At 34.3% G+C, this 11840-nt stretch overlaps 2 protein-coding genes across 5 annotated transcripts in view; one reads left to right on the top strand and one right to left on the bottom strand.

The window, feature by feature from the left end:
* The window catches only part of ArfGAP3 (ADP-ribosylation factor GTPase activating protein 3), a 3695-nt gene extending 3356 nt beyond the window's left edge, over positions 1–339 (top strand). Inside the window, exon 8 of the mRNA XM_018027804.2 lies at positions 1–339. This exon is cut by the window's left edge and continues 17 nt beyond it. Coding sequence (XP_017883293.1) covers positions 1–239 — 239 coding nt within the window. The 3' untranslated portion in view covers positions 240–339.
* A 65-nt stretch (positions 340–404) lies between these two features.
* LOC108626875 (putative protein phosphatase 2C T23F11.1) lies at positions 405–2693 on the bottom strand. Of its 4 annotated transcripts, XM_018027805.2 has the most exons (6): positions 2437–2693; positions 2291–2349; positions 1663–1865; positions 1296–1501; positions 1002–1227; positions 405–927 (listed from the first exon to the last, which is right to left on the bottom strand). In XM_018027805.2, the coding sequence occupies exons 1-6, from the start codon at positions 2458–2460 to the stop codon at positions 596–598; spliced, it is 1050 nt and encodes a 349-aa protein (XP_017883294.2). In that variant the 5' UTR covers positions 2461–2693; the 3' UTR covers positions 405–595. The 4 variants fall into 4 exon arrangements, with proteins under 4 accessions (XP_017883294.2, XP_026670945.1, XP_026670948.1 ...); XM_026815144.1 differs by lacking the exon at positions 2291–2349 and having other exon boundaries at positions 2437–2692; XM_026815147.1 differs by lacking the exon at positions 2437–2693 and having other exon boundaries at positions 2250–2302.
* Between the last annotated feature and the right edge of the window lie 9147 nt (positions 2694–11840).

Raw genomic sequence — 11840 nt, forward strand, 5'->3', positions numbered from 1 at the left:
ATCTTCGACGTTTCGAAGGTTCGTCTAGCATTTCGTCAGCCGACTATTTTGGCACAGGAAGTTCTACGGCGACGTCTCCTACGTCTTCTCTGTCGATGCATCTGAGCGGCGGAAGAGCTGGAGTCGATTTAGATGACGTCAGAGAAAGTGTACGTCAAGGAGTGAACAAGGTCGCAGGCAGGTTAAGCTCGCTTGCTAATGCGGCCGTCTCCTCTTTACAAGACCGTTATGGACTTTGAACGAAGAACTCGATGCATTTTACTAAGAATTGTTACTAAACTTATATCTGGACACATCTTGTCCATTGTTCGAGATTGTAAATAAAAACTTATAATTCCACTTGCTCGCAACTTGCTCTTTTTAAAATTATAAATAAGACGTGTCGATAATAACAACGAGAATACTGTTGATGTAAAATAAATTCTTTCTTAAAACATTCCTGTTCATAAAGATTTAAAAGCGAGAAGATTCATAAAAAACAACAAATTTATAACAATCGATGTGATGCGAACATGACGAATGAGATGTGATAGTCTCGAGATAACGATGTAAAATTAAATATAAATAATTTTTAAATGATCAACATAAAGTATGACTAAGGATTTGTACTAATGGATTCCTTGCAGCGCGAGATTAAATGAGAATACGGTTTCCCGTGAAGGAAACATACAAGGACGACTGTCATATTGTCGCAGCCGGTGCCCATCAACGCGTCTGGCGCAAGGCAATGCTTCAGAAGTTCTTCGCAAACTTCTTCAGGGTCCATCGTGTCCTCTTCCTGCCCCGTTCTGATTTTCGTTTGAACCAAGCGCGATCGAATAAAGTTCACAACCTCGCTACTCGTCATTACGTCCCAGATACCGTCGCAGGCTAAAATGACGAATTCCCAATCTTCCGTTACCCGAAATTCTTGAACCTCGGGGAAGGCTGCAAGCGTAAAAGTATGCTTACAAAATGAAATCATTCCTCGATAGTACAATTTCTTTATCTGTTTATAATACCAGTTACGATTTGATCTTGCGGCGATTTATGTTCGTTCCGTTTGAACATGAAATCTCCGAGGGCCCGAGATAACGCTAACTGGCCGTTGACTCTGTTGAATTCGACCCAGCCACCAGCAGCTTTGATTCTTTCGCGTTCGTCCTTTAGCGTGGGTTTATGATCACGGCTAAGTGGAACGGCGGTGCCCTTTACGCTCGCTACTGCCCTACTATCGCCCGCATTCGCCTGCAGACATCTTATTATAAAACAATAATAGAAACGATTAAAGAACTGGTGAATCGAAACGGACTTACGCTATATACAACGTTATCTTTAACAAGGAGCGCTATAGCAGTGGTTCCTGCTTGTTTGTCTTTAAGTACAATATCATTTTGCATATCTTTGTCTAACTCCAAGAAACCTTGTTGTATCGCTTGGACAATATTTCCAGTTTTGTACTCGCTTCTTCTAATTATATATTCGTGAAGATGTTTCTCAGCATGTTGCGCCATTGCTGAGCCTATCGGTATAATAAATTTCTTTGAGTGCGCATGTAATTACAGTTAGGTCTGACTGGTACAATCGTGAATAATCCTCCTAACTCTTATGTACAGTAAACATCAGAGTACCGATTGTCTACGAGTTCAAATACGTTTTACTCAATTTTGTATTAACTCTCACCTCCGTGACCATCGTATACTGCAAAGAATGCAGTGCCAGGATCATCAGGCAACGAAAGGATATGAACGTGACAATCTTCCATTTTAATACGCCATCCTTGCATGCAAGAACTTCCAACTCTGTAATAGGAATTCTTGCAGCATGCTGATTTCTTAGCTGTCACTGGTTCACTAAGAGTTTGACCCATTATCTTTTTGAGAAACCTAACATCATTTATAACATGTTACAAATTATGCAATTGCTTAATAACAAAATGTAAAGCACTTTGTAATAATGTTTTATTTCTTTCTCTTTGCACTTGTACATTACGCTGGAGAAAACAGTACAAAATAACGTTGAAAATAAATTGAGTGCAAAGAGTCAGATATCGGTTATTGATTTATTTAAGTGAGTTATAATTAAGAACATTTAATTTCATTAGTGTAATCTATTTTTAATGATATTTACTATATACAAATATTATCAACGTTATATTTAATTTACTCGTGTTATTCAAACATTATGACATTTAGATATTTTTATTATTACCAAGGAAACTAATACTTCCTCGATTCTAAGTTAACTAACAATAAGTTTGAAATAAATACTTTATGCACAGTTCAACGTGAAATATCGGAGATCATCTAACCTCTTGTAGAATTTTATACGCATCACATCTTCCACAAGATTCGAGATTACCGAAATATCCTTCGGGAACAATATTTTGCTTATATTTACGTTACGATCTATCATTGGCTCTTGATCTATTTACGTGTTCATGATTTGGCATCTTACCTTCATATACTGTTGAACGAACATGGGCAAATCTAACCTCCTGTTCGTTTCGTAAAATCCCGTCTCACTTGCACAGTATCACAGTACCTCGATGACACTGTAAACTTACGTCTTGAGCTCTGTGTTCACCCACGTAAAGACTCATTGCCGGTTAGACATCATCAATAAAAGTTATGCGAAAATGTTTAATACGTCAAAAGCAGAGAGAAAGCATCAACAGCCGGACGCCTACTTAAAAATCCCAAAATACGCCTAAACCGGAAGTTGCATATTCAAAACATGGAAAGTCAAAATTCTTACGTCAGTGAAATTATATCATGGAAATTCCATGAGTGACATAAAACTTGACAAAAGTAAAAAATAAAAGTGTCGCTAATAATAAAATAATGCTATATTATTTTTTATAAATGTTTATTCCGCGAGTTTTGTATAATGATCAAATGATTGAAAGATATTGGAATACCAACTAGGAGTGCGATATTTAACTTGATTGGAATTAATTTACCACCGAAAATAGAGAAGTTGATATTAGAAAAGAAAGAACAAATAGAATATTTGGATCGATTTGAAACAGTAGCAGAAAGTACTATTCCTATTCTTATTACCCTACACTCACTCTTTTTCTTCTCATATTTTTAATTTAAGACAGACTTTTGTTATGGAGAATGAAATTTCTGAGACAGGTATGAACAAGTTTTTAAATTTTATATTTCAAGTTATAACATAATCTATTTCACGCGTGAAAATAATACATGTATCAAAACTTAGCAGCAACGAGATAAGTATGAAGTTCAGTTACGAATATAGAAAAAGCTGTAGATGCCAAACACATTTTGTTCATAAAAAACATATCTGTTAAAAATATCAAAGAGATTCAAGAAGAATTCTTACATTACATTTGCGCAATATGCTATTATTACTATATATATGTATTAAGATTGTTATCCCATTTTTTCATATGCCATTTTGTCATTTACAGCGTTCTTCGTGTTTAGTTGTACATACAATATTAATAGCAATCACCTGTAATCGAAAGTTAACAACAAATATCTGTGTTGCAAAATAATTTTAAATTACATTTCTATCAAATTCTAATTACAGCGTTTGTATTTTTTGTAATATTTATATCTCTTTCAATGTAAATAAATACATGAATTTTTCATTGTCATTTATTCTTTGCCGTTTCGTTAATCGATTAAAATAAAGAATTACAATTGACTCGTAACCGCGCAAAATATCTTTGGATTTGTTATTGGTAGAGAAATTAAGTACAATTTTATACAAATATCTTTTTTTATCGTAATTACATTCAATAGTAACTTTTTTTAAAACATTTTTGTACATGTTTTCATTGTCAACTACAAAAGATATTTCGAGAAACGTCCCTACTTCTAAAATGATTTAAATAACAAATACATTCATATAATATTAAATTGAAAGTCGTACGTATTAGGGACGACATCATTGGACAAGGGTAATGCCTAATTTATCGTTTTAACACGAATGAAGAATGGGTCGGTTTATAAAAGAAGAAGAACTACGGATGTCAACGACGAGTCAAAAATTTCACGTTTCCTAATTATCTACAAACATTTTTCATATAGAAGATCTCAATTCATTTATAGACTAGGAGTGTGCGGGTACCTCCAGTCGAGCAGGATCCCGAAAGTTCAACCAGCACGAGAAACATAAAATGACAAACTTTTGTCTTACATGAGAAACATATAAAATATGAATTGATAATCATTACATCGATTATATATGATGGAGATATCATGTTTTGTTTCCTGCAAGTACCAGAATATCGACTCAGGCCTCGAAATCATATCGGAAGCTTTCATTCGATTCGGAAGATGATTTTTCAAATTGATCTCATACTTTTAAGTTTCAAAGTGTTTTTATATTTTATCGATAGAAGTTATTAGACTTTTATGTAATTATAGAAAATTTGCATGTAGAAAATTAAAATGATGTAACTCTCTTAAACCAAGTCTATTTCTGGGCCAAGAGGCTGAAATGAAGAGATAATTACTATTATTATAAATAATGTGAATCTCACGTTATAAATTTATACAAATGAAAAATCTGTACAAACGGATCACACTCCTTAAAATACATTTAAAAAAAATATGATTTTGCATAAAAGTCCACAGTCTAGTTATCGAATATAATGGTATCGAATTCCGTTTTAAATTGCAATTCGAGTTCGGATTTTATTTTCCGGTACCCGAACCAAATATGTTCCAGAAACTTTCAGGATCTCGCTCAACGCGAGTACTCGCACACCCCTGTTATAGATGCATTAACAATAAGTTGTTCTGATTATTTCGGATCGTTCGTATTTTACCTTAAGCGATCTTACAGATATAGTAATCGACTTAACTGGCGCGTAATCGTGAATCGTACCATTTGAGTGCAGAGTACAGAGCATGTGTCTAAACGCGGTATGCATTCGAGTTTTGAATCAGTTCGGACGAGTTGAAGGACCCAAGACGGAAAGGAATGAATTTTTGTTAACACTATTTAAAAAGTTTATTATAACCGATACGGATCAAATAACGGTTGATGAATCATAAACGATATTTCTTTTCATTCAAGAAGACACAACCGCTGGACGTGCGTTGTCTGGTCGGTTGCGTTCAATAGCTGTTTCGCGACAAAGAAAATATGAAAGGTGGCCTTCGTGCTTTTCATATTCCTCGTCAATATTGGCGACTGACTCGATATTATTGATACGAGATGTTCTATCAATTAAATGCACGAAACTAGTCGTGGAATTGAGGATTAACTCGGTATTGATCCGATCTGATGAGCATTAAGGAACGCGTTCACGATCCTCTGCACTCAAATGGTCGAAATGTTCTATCCACGACAAACGTTGTCCGTATAGTGATCGTATTTTAACTCTCTGCGGGCTAGTCCGTTTTTTATTTTTCTTTTATTAACGATTCGTTGCAAAACAATTTTGTCGGCAGCCTGAGACCCCCGATGGTAATCGACTTTTAAAAGGAATTTACAAAAATACGATTGATATATGCAATGAGCTAAACTATGGACAAACTTTTGTCTCACGTGAGAAACATATAAAATATGAATTGATAATTAGTACAACGATTATCGATGCAGGGGTTGAAACCAGTTATGATATTCCGGTTCTTTAAACAGTTATTGAGAACCTAAAATTGCCATAACTGTTATCAGATATAGCGGTCCTGATTGTCAGAACCGATATATCTAAATAACAATTATGACATTTTTTTGATTCTCTGTATCTGTTGAGTCAGAATGGATACGTAACATTTTGAAACAGTTTATTTCGTAACCATTTCAATCCCTGTATTTATGACAGAGATGTCATATTTTCTTTCCCGATTCGTCTTTTTTCTTTACATCCGTTAGCTTTAAATATTGCGAACAACATGGAAATTAGAACGAATTCTCGTTAGCGACGGATTCCAATTTTGGAAATCTTTGTCGAGAGTATCTTCTTCTTTACTGTTTTCTCTATTTGCGATTGTTGAACTACTTTAAATATCGAATATCGTCGTATGCTTTTTATTACGAATCAAACATCGATTATAATAATGATCGCTTTTATTTAAAAATATTTTGCAACGATAGATGTAAAAGTCGTCGATCGATACACACCGTTTACTAAAAATAGAGGAAACAGTTTGCTTCGCAAAATAATTAAAAAGATCGATCGAATCGGATTTGAGTATATCGAAAATTAATCAGTAATTGGATGAAACGCTTAATGTGATTGAATGCGGTCGTCATCGTGATAAGTTATACGAAATGAATAATAATGTTCAATGCGAGCATCCGTGAACGAGATGGAAATACATACATCGTATGGTCGAACCAAGTAACGACAATAATAACGTATTTATTGATTCAAACGATGTTACGTACTTGAGCCTCGATTTTAATTAATTCTCGCTCGAAATCGTTATCTATAATGGGCAGACGTATTAAGATTAGTTAGTTATTAGAAAAATATTTTTTTCAGGCATTTGTCTGACAATTACATTTTGAATTAAAGTCCTCTGTTTTAAATTCATGTACCGTTCTCGCCGTATCATTTCGAGCAAGAATCAATTAAAACGTCTTATCTGTATCGACTGAGAAAAATAGTAAGTCGAAATGATTCTTCTTTTAGGAACAAAGTCGTCGAATGACTCTACAATAGTTTCGTGATTAGTGACGCGTGATTGCCTCACTGGCGTACAGTCGAACAATACGTATACGTATTATTATCGTGTTTTGATCAGAGGAATCAACGTTTCCCAATCTGTACATACGTTGACACTATAGTTGCAAAAATTTTTATTACGTAGAAGCGTTCGTACTGTATAATAATCGGGGGAACAGCGAAACAGATATTTATAGTGGAAATACATCATTATAAGGTGCTTTCTTCCGGTGGTACCATTTTCGTCATTTACTGCGCGAATTTCATACGGCGGCCATTTTCCGACCATTCAATATTTCTTTTCTATTGGTAATTTAGAAATTTTAAGTTGAAGTTAATTTTCACTTTGAATATTTCATAACTTCGCTCCTTTTGACACGAAATACAATTAATGAGTAAAACGATATGGCCGTTACAAGGAAGGCCATGAACTTAGTCAGTCGCGTAATAGTAACGCTTTATGTATTTCCACCATGCGGATACTACTATATTCAGAGGCAGTTCGCAGATTTACAATTAGATATTCTTTACGTTAACACCCAATTGCCTATCGAAACAATTATAATACACCATTTAATCTCCTTACACATTCTTATTAGAATGAACACAGTGCAATATATTTCTCTTACAATTAGAGTTCATTGAAAGATTCCTTTGGAACACACTAAGGGTCGAGACAAGTCGGGTACGTTCGAAAGTGTGAAACAAATCTCTGTTCAGATCCCATTTCTTCAGTCGTGTTTATAAAAATATAAATTTCCGTAAAATGTACACGGACTATCATGCGTACGGTTAAGTAACTCGGCGAAAATGAAAACGATTGGGAAACGCTGTAGAAAAAGAAAATCCTCCCGTCACTCGCATGTTCTGTTTCCTATCCAGCGTCGATAATAATAATAATAATTAATCAGAGACCACCGTGGCGATCGTCCGTGAAATGGAGTTCTGATAGATTTGAGGCTGTTCGAAATCTGTGCGTGTTACGACGAGAACGATGCAGTTTTTTTTTTCTTCACTGTATTTGTGCATCTATAACGAACCACAATGGGACAAAATATGTGTCACGCGACTTAGGTTTAAGTACGGCAGGAAAGATACGTGTTTTGCGTTTGTGAAACATATGGCGTTTCGTACAGGGTAGTACAACCGTGCATGCGTAGATTTCTTATGACAAAATAAATCCGTAATATAGAATAATAACTTTTATTTGTTAGAACATTTATCAGAGTAAATTTGCTGGAGCCTATAGGCTGTATGAGATCCTTGAAATTTCTTGAAGTAATCAACCTACTTCATGTAATATGAAGAAATAATCAATCGTGTTACTGAGCAATTGTGGTCAGTGCGAAATGATCAATTTAGTAATAATGTACATTTATGTCACTTTTCACGTCGATGCGAGTCTGAATAGTAAAATATAAGAAATAATCTATTTTTATTTGAGGTTTTGAAAAAGTTCAATGTTACTTTTCCAAGTCTCGGATGAAAAATCGTTATTCTGTATATAGTTTCGATTTATTTTTTCCTAAGAAATTTGGTTGTACTACCCGTTACGAATTACTCTGTATATTATATGTATATGCGTTAGAATGAACGTGAAATGAGCGAGCATGAGCGTGTCACGTACTGTTTCTTAATGGACGCGCTAAATGGAGGATCCATCGTTCATTTAATTGTAATGAAAAATAGAGACAGAGATATCGATAGAACGATAGAACGATAGATAGATAGAAAGATTAACAAATAAATATAATTACACGTACATCGCGCGTCAGTGCGTGTACGCACTTAAAACCCTTAGAATGTGTACTACTGGACGCAGCTTCTATGTGTGTCGAAAGTATAGACCAGGCGTGGCGAGTTTCTTTCCCTACGTACATAGCTTTTAATTTCTACTTTTGATTCAACTATTTCCCCCAACTAACAAAATATTAGGTCCGTGGTAATTAATAAATAGACTGCGGATTTTATGTGTTTACAGAAAAATTAGTACGTACAGAAAACATTAAAAATTGATTTAATATATAAGGGTACAGAAAATATAAAAAGTGAAATGCATATTATGATTTTTAAAATACACAAGAAATTCGTAGTTAGATTTCATTCTCTACATTGATATCATAAATGCTTTATTTCGCATAAAGATAAGCAGTCTAATAATACATTTTTAAAATCCGCTGTTTACTGATATAAGTAAGAGAAAATAGTATTGTAACCCGTGCTGTGATAGAAGTAGCTTATGGCTAAATATTTCTACCCCGTCTACGCCTTCGACGCTCGAGAAGCTGGTTCCAGTGGCACACGCTCCTAAGTTTAAACCTAATCTCTAACAAATCGATGTTTTTTTTTCTAAAACAATTAAAATGAAACATTTGTACTTTAGCAGTATAGAGCAGTCGTTTTGTCGTACTTATTTACCTTAATATCATTATCGTCGTTTATATTATTTTATACATATATATTGTAGTAGTTATTCTTCTCTTGTCTTCAAAGAACAATTCCCGCCTCGCTTGGCACGCCGTCGTGAAACCTACCCATCGTAATCGTCATTGTAAAATCACCTCGATACACGTTACATACGTATATCGTTATATCGTGTTGCACGTAGGCTGTTTTCGTAAATCGTCAATCGATCGAGAAAAAAGCGCAGATTCGGTGACGGTAATAGGACGACCCGTCATCGATTGTTTCTGAACTATTCATCGACCCCTCGCTCGTCCTCTCTCCACGGCCTGATTAAGTTCCGTCGGGAGGCAACTGAGAATTTCGAACCGCGGATGTATTTTCGTTTTCAGGTCGTCTTATATCCGGCTCGCGAATCGTTTATTATTGGCTGGTTTCCGATTTATAAAACGTCCGGTACAGGTTTAGTACGCAGTCAATCATATCAATATCTCGCCTATTATAAAAATGAAGAGTATGTATAATGTATACGTGATACAGCGTACGTAACGAGATACATACACGCTTGAGCTCAACTTATCTATAAATATACAATCATAGAATTAATATCAAACAAAATCATGATTATTGCAAAGTCCTGTTTTACGGGCGGAATATACGTATATTTTCTATATATATATATATATATATATCTCTGTGAAATTGAAAGGAATCGCCATCGTTTTACCGTCTCTTTGTTCGTAGCGTTTCCCAAAACTCACGCAGGTAAGCTAACGATTGATTTAAGTGTAAAAACGCTCACGTAGATACGAGTGTCAATTGATAACGAAATATTAATAAAATAATTGTAATCATAATTGAATACCAGTAATTCGAACAGTATTAATAATAATGGTACATTGATTACGCAACGATTCCCACAATATATATGTACAGATATTATATATAGCACCATGACCGAAAAATCTCAAGGATAAAAAATAGCGTTATACGAGATTCGGGGTAGATGGAAAGAATTGGACTTCGTGAAAGGAGAAAGAGTGATCTTGCGCTTCGGTCGGAACACGAGACATGGGGATAGAAGGAGGGGAGAGTTTCCGTTTCATTTTAGACGATATTATCTCGATTATCGTTCTTCTTAGCTTATGCCAGTTAATCATGTTTCTAAATTGGCTTTCATTCGACTTATCTTTTTATTTTTAGAAAAGATACTTTAAATTGTTAAGGTCGTTGTTGCACTACTATTTCATTCAGGCTTAGATTTAGAAGTAAGCAGCTACAAATACAAGACTTCTGCATTAAAAATTCATGTATTAAAGAAAGATGAATTTTCGTTATTATTTTATTCCATGAAATGACAAAATAAGTATTTTCGAAAAAAATAATATGTACTCGTACGTGTTGGTTTGTTAGATGGCTGAAAGTTCTTACATCCATCAAATTTCTTATAGTCAACGTGACAAATGATAAAGCATTAACATTTAAAATTATATTACTCCGTAACTAGGAGGTTGATAATCTCAAAAAAAATTATATGCTTCATTATAGTCTGTAATCATTTCATCATTTTTCAAGTATTTATTTTTACTCGATTTCAAGGATCTATCATTAATTGCAATGGACGAAGAATATTTTTCTTGTATCATCGTCATTACTCCAACGATAAACTATGGTAAAATTTCCGAATTCTAACTGACGATACCTCAAGAACAGGATGGTCAGTCGATTGAAGGTTTCTCAAAACATATTCTTTGGTATTTACAGTAATCTTGTACAAAATTTCCAAGAACTTTCAATGCTTTTAATTTAGACAACAACTACCTTAAATTCTGATGTAGGTTCCTTGCATCCTTTTAAGTCAATGAATAGACTGCGGATTTTATACATTTATAAACGAACTGTACCTACAGGAAATAGATTCAATCCGAAATGCATTCTCTGAATTGATTGTTATAAGTATTTTATTTTGCATAAGGGTCCGCAGTCTATTAATGAATGAGAAAAATATTGCGAATACGATTGATGGGCATAATTAAGTTAAGTTACATTCGTTATTTAAGTATTTGGCCGTTTCGATGAACGTGTTCCAACAATAAGAGCGTATCGTAACACATGATTGCCTAGTTTGACAAATATGTATACGTAAGTCGTGGGGACTAGAAATTTTGAAAACAAAATGCAGAATCGCAATTCAAATACATATCACAGGAGGAAAATGTCGCGCCTTTTTTTCGTCTTCTTTCTTTCTTCACATTTCCTTATACATTTCTCTCTTTTTCCTTCGTTTCAGTTAAGTAAATCCTCGTTTAATACAGACGATTAGGACAGCCATTAGATCGATTCAAATTACAGAATTTATGTACACGAGCATAAAAATTCTCATACATACATATTATGCTAGGTGACTCGATTCTTTTTTTTTAAACCTTTTCCTTTACTCAAATTTTCCTCCGTTACGTGTCTCGCGACAGAGAGGGTTCAATTAATTTAAAATGACGACGCCTCGTCGTACATGTGTTTACTAAGGGTGCGTGGCTATCCAAAAATTCGGCTCGGATCAACAGTTCTTGTCGAATTCAAGCAGGATCCCGAAACGTTGCTCTGTAATTTCGATACTTAATTCGAAAGCAGTCATTAGATTCACAGTAAGAATTTTTAAACCGACGTAAAGTGTGAAAGTGATTTCATACGCTATCGTGTTGTTCGATTTCGATTTTTGTATGATTTTAGTTACATAAAACAGGGCTAACTGCTCGTCTATAAATAAATAATAATAATAATAATAATAATAATAATAATAATAATA

Source organism: Ceratina calcarata, unplaced genomic scaffold, assembly GCF_001652005.2.
Source record: "Ceratina calcarata isolate Rehan_Ccalc_2016 unplaced genomic scaffold, ASM165200v1 scaffold430.2, whole genome shotgun sequence".
Lineage (NCBI taxonomy): Eukaryota > Metazoa > Arthropoda > Insecta > Hymenoptera > Apidae > Ceratina > Ceratina calcarata.